At 39.9% G+C, this 14892-nt stretch overlaps 1 protein-coding gene across 1 annotated transcript in view; it reads right to left on the reverse strand.

Annotated features, from left to right (window-relative positions):
- The window catches only part of GSK3B (glycogen synthase kinase 3 beta), a 149400-nt gene that overhangs the window by 93033 nt on the left and 41475 nt on the right, over positions 1-14892 (reverse strand). Inside the window, exon 2 of the mRNA XM_041464119.1 lies at positions 1649-1842. Coding sequence (XP_041320053.1) covers positions 1649-1842 — 194 coding nt within the window. The remainder of the gene's footprint in view (positions 1-1648; positions 1843-14892) is intronic.

A 14892-nucleotide genomic window follows, 5' to 3' on the forward strand; every position in this document is an offset into this window, starting at 1 on the left:
ACTGGAAACACCCTACTTTGTTTTTCAGTTTAGCTGTTTTGCTTTAACAAAGAGCTAATATTCATGAGACAATTTTTTCTATCACTTAAAGAAACACTCAAAAATAAAAAGATATATAGTCAGATAACAAAACGTCACTAAACCAGCTACCAAAACAAGAAGCAATCAAAGACCAACATTTTATTCTAGACGCCCAAGAGAGATTAAAAAAAAAAAAAAAAGTAAGATATCACAAACTATTAACATCAGGAACTAAAATGCTTGGCCAAGTTTTCATTTTGACACACTGCAAAACCTCAGAGTTACGAGACTACAGAAATCAAAGATTCTTGTCAAAAGCACTAGCTGACATCTACCAAGCATAGGAAACATCTCGACCTTCCCCCTTAAACCTATGCAATGGGAAAGACCAAAAAGCTCCTTTTAAGTACTAGGTTTAGAATTTGTTTTTCCTTTTCTGTTTTACCTCCTCTTTATTCTTCTAAAATAAGGCACTCTTACATCATATTGCATGCTTCTCAAGTACTAATTACCTTCAACCCATAATACAGTCCAGAAATAACTCAGATGTAAAAACTGTGTAAGAACTTTATATGCCTTCCTCAATTAGAAGTAAACAATTCAGCATTACACTAATTGAAACATATCCTTCCCATTTTTCATCTCTTTTTTCATTCTATCCTTTCCCTTTGTCATCTGTGATATGCTGACATCTGTGGTGATGATAGCACAAAATTTAAAGACTCAAGGAGAATTCATACACTAGTTCCTTCGAAACACTTCAAAACAGTTTTAAAAAAAATTACAAATATTACCAGTGAAACTAGCTGTGTATGAGGTCTTGCTGTGAAAACAAGATATGTTAAAACCACTACCTCTGCTACCATGTATTGCTTGCACAAGCTGATCTGCAGGCCACCTGACTATAAGGGAAAGAGGTCAAGTACATTAAGTACCAAGCTGAGGACTAACAGAAGTGTTGAGGTGGCTTATGGTTCTTAACTTTTATTTGGTTTAAAAATCACTAGATAAAAAGATTTCTCTTTGGAAGGCTACTGGTTTAGAATAAAGGATCACTAGTCTATTAAAACCACCAGGGTAGAACACGTTTATAAATCAGGTAACAAAAAAAAAATAAGTGATCTTCAGCCCAAACTGCCCTGGGCTCAATATTTGTTATCTTCTCGCTCGGCCTTTACAATTTCTGATTTAGTCAAATATAATCTTCGATTTTATAGGGGCAGCAACTAAAAACAAAGCCTAAAGGCTTCTGTTTCTTCCAGCAATTGAATTGCTAATGATTGGAGAAGAGTTTATGCTAGAAAAAGTAACCTTAAGACAAGCTTTTCCTTGGTTTCCACATCTCACTGTCTGAGAAATCTGGCTGGCAACCTGGAAACAACACATCAAATCAGGATTTTTAGCTTCCTGACTTGCACTAATACAAACAATCATAGTGACTCACTGATTTTCAAGTTAAACTACTGCTTTATCATAATCCATCTGTTTAATTTTTAGTCCCAAAAATTTTTAGGAGTATTTATGTCCTCCAATGAAAATAAATTAAGAAAATCAAAACACTGCCATCAAAGACACAGAAAAGGAGATAACATTCATGAAAATACTATGAACTTATGCATAGGCTCACCTTAAATCTTTTATCCTGCAGGACTTTCTTAATGGCCACAAGCTCTCCTGAATCACAGAGTTTGGCTTGATACACAACACCAAAAGATCCATTTCCAATCACCTTGGTGTCTGTGTAGCTGACTTCTTGTGGTCGGTCTGGACCTTGTCCAGGAGTTGCCACTACTGTAGTCACCTTGCTGCCATCTTTGTCTCCTGCAAAGCAAGAGATACACAAATAGTCAAAATACATGCAGAAATAAGATGACTAACAAGACTAAAACGGAGGAGGATAAGACAAAGATTTAGATTTAGATCAGCATATCAGTACTTCAATATTATAAAGAAAAATAGAAAACCTCTGACAAAAGGCAAAGAAAACACTGAGCATGTTTTTTACCAATATATATTAAGTGGTGACAATTTTTCATTTAGCTTATTGCTAGCAAAAATTTGCTCTCCAGAAGCAAATAACTGAGCAATAAAATGTAATGCACAAAGAATCCAAGTACTTATCCCTACATCTGATTATCAACTAAGTGAAATTAAACACACTGTTGTTTGCATTATCAAAACAAAGCATTTTCCCATATTTTTCCTACAACTGAAGAAACCAAACTGCCAGTATGAGCACCGATCAGCACTCTGATCTTTACAGGCATTTATCTGGCAACAAAAACCAGGAGCACTTTGTTTCAAACCCACCCACATGTAAAGCTTCAGCTTGCAGCACTAGGAAGCATAACCTTTGTCAAACCGGCTGTGTGCACCTGAAGTGAAACCTAGGCTGCATCAGATGGCACAGTCTTGTTCCTCCCTTCTTCCATGTCTGGACTTCCTTGCAAAGAAGGGAGGCACCTGCTGGGGCAGGGGAAGAAGGGGAGAAGGATGCCAACAGCAGGCACTTAGCTGGTATCTCAACATGAGCCAGAAAACAGCCAGGGGCAGTGCTGAGGATGCAAGAGCACAGTGGAAGCTGCACAGGCGAATGTGCTTTGGCACAGATGCAGCAGCTCTGGGGTTCCAGCCACTTTCCCATCAAAAGACCCGAGCCACTATCACCTGCTCTTAGCCCCACTGTTACTACCAAGAGTGCTTTGCTCTGTTCAAAGTCTGATTTTGTTCATAATAGCAAAGCTTTAGGCAAGCACAATCTGGGCATTTCTTGCCATTCAGTTGCAATAAAGAGCCCTTCAGGCCTGGGTTACAGAACCGAACAGGGCTGCAAGAAAAACCAGAACCTGCTGTTCCACAGCAGTCACCACAGTTCTTCAGAAGCTGTTCTCAAGAAATGCTCATCACACCCGCTTATTAACAAACTTTCTCTCCACAAATTCTCCAGGAATTCTCTTCACTTCTCAAGCATTTAGAAAAATCTTTCCAACGGATAGCTTGATCAATAGCTTTAGTGTAGTTTAGGCAAAATGCTCCTTGTTCTGCTCCAAAAGGACATGGAAAAAAAATGGCACAGCTCACTGTCTTTCCCCCCACTGTCTGCTTCAAATATGAGTGATGTTGCAAAGAAAGTTATTACGATGGAGAAGTTATTTCTCTTTGGGGAACCTCACTCCTCATTGCTAAAAACTACTCAGGTACAGCACCTAAAACCGGGCTGTGCAAAGGAAGCTTATCTCAGCTCTACCCAGCATGCTGGTGACTTCTTGTGTCCGACTTACAACACACTTGTTTGTACAGCCCGGCACAATGTTTGCAGCTTGTGCAATGCTGCAACCTCATGATCAGCTTGTGTACCGAACTCTCCTCTGTGGAGCTGCTGCCTGTCCAATCCTCATCCACTCTCCACTTACACACCTGATTGCTCTTATCAAAGCCTAATATTCTGCATTTGTCCTGACTGAACTGCATCCAAGGTTACTGAACTCTCCTGACAGCTTGTCACATCCTTCAAGCACAGTCACTATGCAGAGATTCATTTCCCAATGCTACATGAAATTTACCTAAGAAATTGGTGAAAACTGGTGAAGCCAGTGAGATTGCCTAAAAGCCCTGCAGAAGGCATGAAACATATCATCCTATTTTTTTCTTGGACCTCCTGTTATGCTACAACAAAATAATCAAATCATTTTGTATGTCTTTCATGGGATTTCCTGTAGTCCATTGTTTTCTTAGACTTCTCATGAGAAAATTAGTTTGAAAGCTTCAGAGTCAAGATACCCACATCTACTACTACTTCTACCACTACTGTCAAGCAGGTGGCTTGACACAATTTCCTCCTGGAAAATCCACATTAACTACTATTCATCCCCAAGGTTGCCTTTTAGGTTCCTACAAATTGTTCCCTATTATGATTACAACTACTCAATGAAACAAATTAACAAATCAAATATAAATAAAGCACAATTAGTGCTAAAGATGACAATTATTTGCCAAGCAGTACAGAGTTGGTATAGCCCTTCCCCACAATAGTCATGAGAAGTTGAGATGCAGATTTACAGATTTGGAGGGAAAATGGGGCAAAGGGCAGAAAGGAACACTAAACAGATGAATGTCTTTTTACGGGGAGAGAGAAAAGCATAAATAGAAGCATACTAGCTGCGTGGAAAAATCATTCTCCTCTTTGATAACTGTAAGAAATAAAAGGAAGGAAGCCACAAATACAAAGAATTTTTTTTTTTGTAAACAAGATGAAAGTGTAACTCTTATAGCAGCAATGCATTTTATTTGCCCAACTGTTCTATGATTATCATTCTAACTTGCCAAATATACACACAAGTTACATCTTCTCTACTACAGCAATCCTCATCAAATAAAAGGTAATGCTCTACCTGCTCCATTTTGAGGGGCATCTTTTTTTTTTTCTTTTTGGCAGGGTTCACTAGACCAGAGTATTGAAATTGTTGTTAATGAGTTTTGTTCTCCATTTTTCCAAAAATCAAGACTAATGAACTCTAAGAGATAAAAATAATTGTCCCTGGCAACACTGGTTGAGATTTGAAGTACTTGATATCAAGAGATCTGCTCCAAGGACTTTCTTCAGAGCTGCAACTCTCTCAGGAGCCTCCTCGTCCACAAAAGCAAACCCTGAATTTCAGGCCACATCAAGTGTTTTATCCCAATGTGCAGCACACAAGCTGCAGCCACCCAGCCAACTTTTCCAGAGCTCAAATGAAAAACCAGCCAGCTTTAGACACCTTCCTTTAAGGCCACAGGAAAACAGCTCCTACCCAAACTTGCTGAAATCATCAGCACTCAGAAGTGTATGCCCTGACACTTTAGACACTACACCAAGAATTACTTTGTTTCTTTACCAGAATTTTCAGAGCATTAAGCCTCATAGAGCTTTCTCCCAGCTTCCTGCTTTCAGGAAACAACAGTTTTTGCAAACCATCCACAAAACACACCATAAGGACTCTAATCTTTTAGAAGTTAAGCCTGTTAGCGTTTCAGTCGTTCTATTTCAGTATTGTTGAACCTGAGGGACTATAGGGTAAAATTCACCTTGCACCCTTGACAGCTTTGATCTCCAAGAATAAAATATCTCACTGCTGCTCAAAGTATACAAATAATGTGTTTGTATGGCAGCAGCATCCAGAGGCCCAAGCCTGTTTTGCCACTCCTTGCACTACAGAGATGTAGGTGCTGCTCACAAGATTATGCACAGTTCAGAATGGTTATCCCGGTTTTAATTGTCCGGACAGCAAGCGCTGACTTGCCAGCCAAACAGCACATAAAGGAGTTCACTAAACAGCTTTCAGAAATGCTGGGTTTAGCCTCAGCATGATGGAAAATAGCAGAGAGGAAACAGCCCTACCCAGCAATCTTCAGTACCTCCAAAGAGAATCCTAACAGCAAACACCAAGCAGCATTATATCACAGCAAGTCTTAAAGACAAGCCTGGACAGTTCTCACCTCATTCCCTTCACCTCTTATTTGTTTAGGACTGCCAGACTGGGTGACCCCAGTGGACAGGCAGGCACTGCCAAACACTGAACACCCTTCAACACCTTTGACTGTAAGGTCTACAACAGAACTAGGACATTAAATAGAAAAACTAAAGAAGGAAGAAAGGACTAAATAGCAAAATACTGAACAGCTCTTACAGCACAGCTCACATGAAAAGCATCACTAGCACATGTCCAGAGGCTGCTGTTTTCTAGGGCCAACAGCAATATGACCTTGCTTTACTGTAACCAAATAGCAAATTTATGTGACTCTAAAACCATCATCTATGCCAACCACCTTTATAACATCCAGGGTAAAAGCAAAAGTAAAAATAAATAGTTATCACATTATAATACACTTGCATTTGATATGTTTCATGGAAACCCTTAAAGCATTTCTTCACACAGTACTGATGTTTAACATCTATGATATTGTATTTGGGTTTGGGTTTTGTTGATGAAGAGCTTTTTCCACAATTCTGATGTGAAACTGAAAAAAAAATCCAGACATTTCAATTTCCAAGTGCTCTGACTGATCTAGTTCACTTTCTACCTTTAGCACATGACCACATGGGACAAATCACAACCATTAGGTAAAATCAGTGAAAGCACTGTTGAAAGCAGAGAATACTCGTCGGCTTGTGGGAAGAAATGAGTATACTCCACTTAGAAGACCATAGACCATCAGTGCAAACAACAATCCTATTTTTGCATCTCAAAACCAAACATGGTGGCATATGTTGTTGTTTTTACCCACTTGAGACTGAGGATCTTGCTACTGGGCAAGCATTTTGTCACATATATACTCCACCAGCTGCAGATTCCTACTACTAAGCTCAAAGGTGACCACCTGTAAGTGGCATGTATACTTTTGGCCTGTGCCAAATGAGGTGTCATTCAATAAAATTCACTTCAGTCCTCAGGGACCATGAAAGGCATCCATTGCTATTGATCACCCACACACACCTTCTACTGAACGGGCCTGGAGAAAGTCCAAAATTATGTCTGCCCTACATCCCTTTCGCTGTTTAGTGTCTGACTGAGCAGTAAAACCACACTTTAATGCAGAGATCTAAGAGTGCTTTTTTAACTCTCAACTCTGTATGTGTGCCCTCTTCCTCCTTTTCAATGTGTTTTACAGTTGAAGTGAAGAAACAATGTATTAATACAATGATTACAGCAGCTTTACTTCTACTTCAAATGCAACCTTGATCCTTTGCACTGTCTACAAACTCCACCTTTTCCTCTCTCTTGACTTCACCTGTTTCCTCTTGCTTCCCTGCTCCAGCTGCTGCATTCCTCCTCACCAGCATGCTCACAGGTTTTTCCATTAGGTATTACTTAGATTGTTTTTAAGTCCTAAAAGAAAACTTTACAGACCTACAACACACTCTGCACAAAGTCTGAGGTCACGTAACTGCGTTCACTTAAATATCTTCACTGATGTGTTTCAAATCTCAGTGTCACCTCCCCGCTAAGATATGGCTCAGTATTAAGTCACTTGACTACTTCTCCCCTTCATAAGGCTTAGCCACACTGCTTCATCTTAATTTGCTCAATGCTCAACACAGTCAAGGAGTCACTTCCACAGAAATCTGACACGGCTGGATCCAGCCCCTGCCAATGGGATTAGGTTACAACCAGTAGCTGACACAACTACCTAGAAAGAAATGAGCAATGAGATGGGGGATGGAAGTTTATCAGAACTGCAGTGGCTCTTCTCAGTCACAGATAACTGGACAGCCAAAAGATCTGACTACTTTGTAAAAAAAATGTTTTAAGAGAAAACTTTTCTTGAGCTATCTACTAGAGTCTGGCGCTCATCATCAGATAAGGCTATGGGAATAAAACACCTGACTTCTTAGATAATTGTTCATGGTGTGTGAAGGAAGTAGGAGGTCAGCAGCTTCTCTGAAAGTCTTTAACATGGCCAGTGTATGCTTGAGGAAACAGTGCCAGCAACAGACATCACTACTAATTTTCTTTTTCTAATTAATTTTTCCTACTACATTTTTTAAAAAGTTTGTTTCATGAAAAGCTAATTATTATGAGTCAGTACTCATAATACTAAAATGGTATTTATGAACTGTTTTACTAGACAACTTCCTTTCCTCATCAGTGGACTGCATGAATGTTTCCTAGTGGGAGACAAGATAAACCTAGAACCATATGGAATCATAGCATGATCTGGGTTTGAAGGGACCTTAAAGCTCATCCAGTTCCACCCCTTGCAAGAATCAGCAGAGAATCTCCACTTAACCAGGCTATTCTAAGTCCCATCCAGGCTGGCCTTGAACACTTCCAAGGACAGGGCATCCACAGCTTCTCCGAGCAACCTGTTCCAGTGTCTCACCACACTCACAGTAAAGAATTTCTATGTATAATCGCAAGATTTCAGTTTGAATCCATTCCGCCTTGCCCTATCACTATATGTCCTTGGAAAAAGGCCCTTTCCAGCTTTCTTGAAACGAACATTCATGGACCAAATCAGAAAAACTCAGGGAATCAAAGAAAGGAGTCTTACAAAACACAGTGTCGTTTGGTTTTTCAATTTACTCCGAACAAAAGGAGTCCTTGGAATTCCAAAAATAGTTTTGTCAAGCATTGAACAAAAACCTGTAAGTGTGCCAATCATCACCCAGATAAGGCAGATGCATTCACTGAATAAATATATATATACCCACACACTTGTTTTAGCACAGAATATGTCACTTGACTTCCTGACTGTAACTGAATACTGCAATAAAAGAGTGGCCATTAGACATTACTTAAGACCAGAAGAACCTCATGATTTGTACCCAACGATTTTGGAAGAGCTAACTAAGAAGTCATTTTTGAAAGGAATCAGAACACTTCAGACAACTTCTAAGACGGATGGGATGATTCATACAATCCTGTTATTTTGACAACAATTTTGGCTTAAGTACCATACCAGTTACTTTAGTAATGAATAAAGAAGCAGTAAGGTACTTGATAGATGCCCGATTGTTGGATTCCTTATTGTTAGAGACTACAGGTTCATTTAGAATAAAATAAAAGATGAAAAACAGCGATGCACAAGCACTGTGACTTCTGTAGAGTTTCTAACTTGCCATCACATCACAAATTAATGAAGAAACATATATACAGAAAGAAAAATTATTATTAATCAAATGATAATACACTAGCCCATAATTGCAACATAATAGGAGGTGCCACCAGAATTAATATTTGCCCTCACACTTACTGCTTTTATCAACAACCTGAAAGAAAAGCCATGAAGTACTAAGACACAAGATTTAGAGTTATGCACTGGGTAGGGATCAGTGAAGAATCAGCCGACCTTCCTTAGTAACCCAGGAACAAATCAGGCAGAGAGATCCAGAACCCAAGATCATAGGCCATGCAGCCAAGTCTAATGAAGTCATCCAAAGAGTGGAGTCATCAACTCTGACTTGCAAGACACCCCAGCACAGACAGAAGCACACATTGTTACTGAAACCTAAAGTAGTCCTTAGATGTATAAGCAGAAGTACATCAGGCAGACAAAAAAAAAAAAAAAAATCTCTTTGCTATTTCACACTTATTGAACAGCTACTGGAATAGCATGCTCAATGCTGATAGCTGAAATTCAGCAATGATGATTCAAAACACTAGAGATTCAGAAAGAAGCCTCACACATCACAAGGTCAGCAAAAATACATTACTTGGAGTGAGACTTAAGAGCACAAACAATTTAAGTCAAAAAGAAAGCTGGAGGATTATCTCTAAAAGGAAGAAGGAACAGACACTTCAGAGAGAGCTCTGATCTGCAGGTGGAGGACAAATTGCAAATAATGACTAGAAACAGAAATTGCAAGAGTTTGGGACAGAACCGTAGGTGGACAAAATTTAGAAAAAAATAATTTCCTTATTAAAAACTCTGAAAGGGTTATTTTTGCAACACAGGTTTTTATTTTAGACTGGAATATTTTTTTAAATAAAAAATACTGCTGAACTGCAACTGCTAGGCTTGAAATAAGAAAGCATGCACAGGATGAACATGATGTCTCTTTGGGTCTTAAGAAGGTCACAAAAGCTCAATACACACAGAAATAATTTCTTTCAACTCAGCGCTAATGCGATCGTGTCAGAACTCAGTATTAAATATGCCGCTTTTCACAACAGTCAAAATCCAAAATCTGCATTCAATTTATACAAAAGCACAATGAAGTGATAAATAATGAAAATGTTAAGAGTGACAGGTCATTCTTTGGCTTTATTGCTAATGATCAAATGATAGGCACAGTTAATTTTGTGTCAATTCACTTCAGCTCAATCCCAAGACAAATAATCAGGACAAATTTCAGCAACAACTGCCAAGGCAAAGATGACCAAGGGAAAAGGCTTCTAAAACACCCTGAAACTAAAGTTGCCATCACCTCTAGCTGGACACACAGAAAGGAAGTAAAAGCAAAATGTTCCTTTCACTTGTACCAAGTAACAATGCTTTTTACATGTGAAACATTTGAAAAAATAATTGGGGTTTTTTAAAAAAAAAATTTACTGACAGAAGGCCAAACCTGTAACTTCAAAAAATGGTAGCTCTACATTTTGCTCAACAGTTTCTAAAATGGCAAATTCAAAGTACTACATGTTAAGTTTATGCAGGAAAGAACTAAAAACCTTATCAAAAAGTAAACAGAATATCAGTGACTGACTTCTGTCTAGTGAAATAAACGACCATATCACTACAAAACAAAAAGTAAAGTTTAGAAAGGATATAAGATTATTATAAAAATGAAACTGTGTAGTGCAACTGACCTATTTTTGAGGTCATTGTGTGACTAAAAACAGAAAAAAGAAACTGAATGTATTTCCAGCAGACTGTGACAAGTAATGGCATGACTCATATGCCTATATTTGATGTACTAAACACACAAAATTACATTAAGATGCAGGGACATTTACCCCCGATTATTTATCTTTTGAAAAATAAAAAGAAAAACTAAAGTTTAGTAGACAGAACAGCATCTGGATTTACTGCACCCCAGTTCAGACATTCAAAATGTCATTGGGGCTTTAAGTCTTTCTTTAGAGGTAATCATATACTTTTGGAAGGGGCATTCAATTCACTCACTTTGAAAGCTTAATGCTAAAGATTGCAAACAAATATTTCAAGAATAAGCAGGGCAGTGAGCAGGTTCCAAAACATTCACATGATAAGCTTGTTAAAATGTCCACTGAAAGGTCACATGAAGTTCTAAGGCATTGACTTTCTACAGTTTTTTATATCTTAACCATGGAAGTCAAAGTGAGCACAGCACGGTATTGGCCACGCAGTTGTGCTTCTCTACTCCAGCATAAATTTAACTCTGAACAGTTTAAAAAACAAAACAAAAAACACAAGAGGAAAAAGGATGGGAAGAGCCCTGTTGATCTAGCCCAGATGCCTATCACACTGGCCATCAGATGACCTCCCTGGATCCAACTGTGGCAGATGGGATTCCAACAATCAGCTGCTTACATCGGCCACCATGAAATCCCAGCAAGTTAACACCCCACTGATTTATAAACCAAACAGCTGAATCCAGAAGGGATGTTTACTTGCAGTGCCTGAAAAAAAACTTCATTTTGCTATAAGCTGTCCCTCCTACCAGTGTGTAAGGTGGTGCCCACACCTTTCTGAGGCACATTTAAGGTCTGTGTTACCCATCTCATTAACACAGAGCTTGCTTCAAGAGCTCCTCCAGTTATGGCAAACAGAGTCCAGAACCATACATTTCTAAAGAGAGCAGCAGTTAACACTCAGGTGGGGAAAAATTCTGCACAATTACCTTAGGGAGTACCATAAAAAGAATTTTTTTTTCTGTGACAAAACAAAATATCCACAAGAATGCTTACACTTATATTTCTGCTTTGGAAAAAAACACAGAAACATACAATTAAGGTAATCTAAACACTGGCTGCCAGTGGGGTTTCATAAGCAGTCTCATGCTTGTTAACAAGTTATTTTTAGTAGGCACTCTTTCTGTTCTCCTCTCTCTCCACCCACATGCAGAAGAACCCACCCCACAAAAGCTATTTAGCTATATAAATCAAATTTAAATTTAGATAAGGTGATTCCACAGATTAGGAAGCAAGTATCAAAGCAACCATAATAGATTTTATTTTTATGATCTTAGATCAGGTCATTTCAGCGCCAAAAAGCTTACAGGTTAAATGCGGCACAAGAGACAAGGACAGAGATAGGGAATGAACAGGAACAGTATGACATCATTTTAGCATAAGACTGTGGCCTCAGTAGTATTCTCTTTTGCTGTTTAGCTCTGAGTTAGTTAATTGCTAGCTGAGAAATTCAGCCCATACACTACTAGGATTTCATATTTGAAGTTTCCTTTAGTTATTCTTTCCTCTTACATCATCAGGGAACATGATTTAGCAAATATTTGCCAAAGACAGCTATGGCAGTTCAGCTGACACGGAGTAACTTATAAACCCCTGTAATTGAGCCCTGACACGCAGAACCCCGAGTTACAAACGTATCGTGTTTATCCACTTGTTAGTGCCATTCAACAGCTGACCCTGAACGAGTCTATCAGTGTCTTCTAGCAGGGCTGAGGAGGGAATCCATTGTTAGTCACCTGCTGACACGCCTACTTTAAGACCACTGTCAGAGACTCCAGAACACCCACCCCTCAAAGAATACAAATAATAAACAGCTCATCTGGGGAATTCCCAGGTAGTCCACAATCTTCCCATCAAAATATCTGGTATGACCTGCAAACCTCTCAGTAAAGTAGCTTTTTGTTTTTTGTAAACTGCTTACAGCTGTCTACTTGCTGCAGCCCTCCCTAACAGCATTTGTTTGAGTTTTTTAACCCAGTTAAATGTACGTGTCACAGAGACAGGCACATATCTGACCCCTGAGAACAGACATCACCACTGTTTTTTCCTTTTCATTCTCTCTTTGCATCCACCAAGAGGCTTCAAATGCGTAAGAATGTACCATTAAACAAAACCCACAGAAAGCCACCTGCAGTAGCTGCAAGTTGCCAAGAGCCTCTCTACCACACACTTGCACAAATTAAGAACATCTTAATACATCTTAGAGGGAGTCTCCATTCCCCTACTGGACGTTTAAATAAAATGTCTTTCAGTTGTGTTAATTACAGCAGTGCTTAAGTATGACGTGTGACTAGGACCCACTGCGCTAGGCACAGCACCAGGAATAAGAGACAGCTCCTGCTCCCCCTGGGAGGTGGGAACCAGAAAAGAAATGGGATAAAGAAAAAAGAAAATAAAGCTAAGGTAAGGAACAACAAAAACATAGGTGAAAAAAATCGAAAATGTGCCAACCCCCCCAAAATGCTAGCATCGAAAAGTACAGAGAATCAGAAGCAAGAGCAGAGAACCAAGGAGAGAATTTGGAGCATGACTGTAAGCACATTAACACTGACTTGAGAGAACCCACAAGTGAGTTCTCCAGGGGTGTGAAACACTTGCTGTCACCACTTGTGCAGGCAGCCCAGGCCAGCAGAGCCTCCGGGTAGTTCTCTGTGGCCTCTGCAAGCCTTGCCAGACTGTGGAAAAAGAAGCAGGGCGCAAAGCAAGCAGTTGCACATCTGCTGGAGTCTCTTTGGCAGGTCCCTTCTGCCAGGCTGTGAAGCCAATCCTTATCACAAAGGGTGCACCTCAAACCTTGAAATTTTTGTCTAAAACATGAAGAGCAATTTCTGTATTAATGGGTATCATAGGTGGACTTTGAAACCCAGGTGCAATGAACAGCAACACCCACTTAACCTGCAAAGTCTTCCTGGCAGGGCAAAGGACGAAGCTGTTCCTTTGTGAGAGCCTTGGATTCTAACACATTTTTCTGCTCTCTGGAATATCAGAGGACTCTCCTTTCCTTTGCAATTTCTCCCTTCTGTCAAGTACTCCATAATTATGTCATCCAATTAGGACCTGACATGTTTTCTTACTCTTCAGCTTCACTGAACACATCACAAAAATACAGCACGTACTTGTCTTGCTATTCTCTCCACGACCAAGAAACAGCATCTTGGACCCAGAGTCCAAGACAGCGAACGAGACAGATCAAAATCATAGTGAGAAACAGACTGTTTGGAATCCGAGACAGCAACCAAATCCCTAAGAGAAAGACAGATGAAGCTAGTTATGAAAATGCATTTAGTGACTATGTTTTGAGATTGGAGAAGGAGTAAGAGAACTGCCAGCTGCTCAGAACCAACATCCACCTTGGACAGGAAGTATAGTGAAAAAAAAAAGCCAAAAATTAGTAGTAGCCAATCTGAATCCCTAAGATGACTGTGAGCTGAGGTTAAACACCATTCTAAGACTGAAATAGGCATTGCAACTGCTTCTCCAGAGAGGAAAATAAAGTTGTGCTACACTGTTCAAATCAGGCTGCAGAGCACAGACCATCTTTAAGAGATTCCACAGCCTCTGCATCCATCTCGAATTACTGCTTTAGCTTGTGCCACAGAACAGCACAGGAATGGAACAAGTCCATTTAGGTTAAAGATGGTTTTGAATTCAAGGAGAACATTATCTCAATTAATATTAACAAACTGTAGGCATGCCATCAGTGCAATGCAGATATTCTCTGTGGCAGGAGTAGCTATCTTGGTGAAGGAGCTGTTATTACAGATGAGGCAGCATTGTAGAAGCCAGATGCATAAGCTATTCACCACTGGCAAGTCCTGCTTTTGAAATTTTTTTTTTAAGTAATAAAAATAGTAGAGCAAGAAGAGCAAGAGAACTAAGTGTTGGACATCTCTAAAGCTATTTAAGGTAACAAGAGAAACTACGGCTCATTTTCACATTGTACGTAATCTGATCAAAGTGGGGGCCACTGCCAAAAAAAGACAGTCTTACTTCCCACTTTTATGTTCCTGCCATAGCAAATCTGGCAATCTTGTAGCCTGAGTATGAGTCAGTTTAGCCTACTGATCTAAGAAACTAATCCATCTCCAAAATAAAGCAAGCCTCAAATCAGCAAGCTGAACTGACTCATCTTGAGGACAGGCTAGATCTGAGGAAAGGAAGAACTGGCAACTAGCCTGGTCCTTACTGCCTGTACTCCCAGGAAAGCCACGCTAAGTGTCACACAAACCCACACCCAGTGGCACGGCGGAGCTGTGGAGGAGGGGCAATCCTGGCCCTCCCGTCCTGGTACCAGGTATGGAATGACTGCTCTCCGAAGGTGAGCGGCATCCCAACTGCTTCCGGAGGAACAGAACTGCCTACCCAAAGCCATGTGAGCACCGGGGCTGGCAGAGCAAGGAGATGGAAGCAGCCCAAGTTATTCCCTGCCATGACAGCCTGTGCCAAGGGCAGGCTGAATCAGCCAAGCCGAGGGCTTGGGGAACCAAAGTGGAATCAC

The sequence above is a fragment of the Pyrgilauda ruficollis genome, unplaced genomic scaffold (assembly GCF_017590135.1).
Source record: "Pyrgilauda ruficollis isolate IOZ18807 unplaced genomic scaffold, ASM1759013v1 scaffold17, whole genome shotgun sequence".
NCBI lineage: Eukaryota > Metazoa > Chordata > Aves > Passeriformes > Passeridae > Pyrgilauda > Pyrgilauda ruficollis.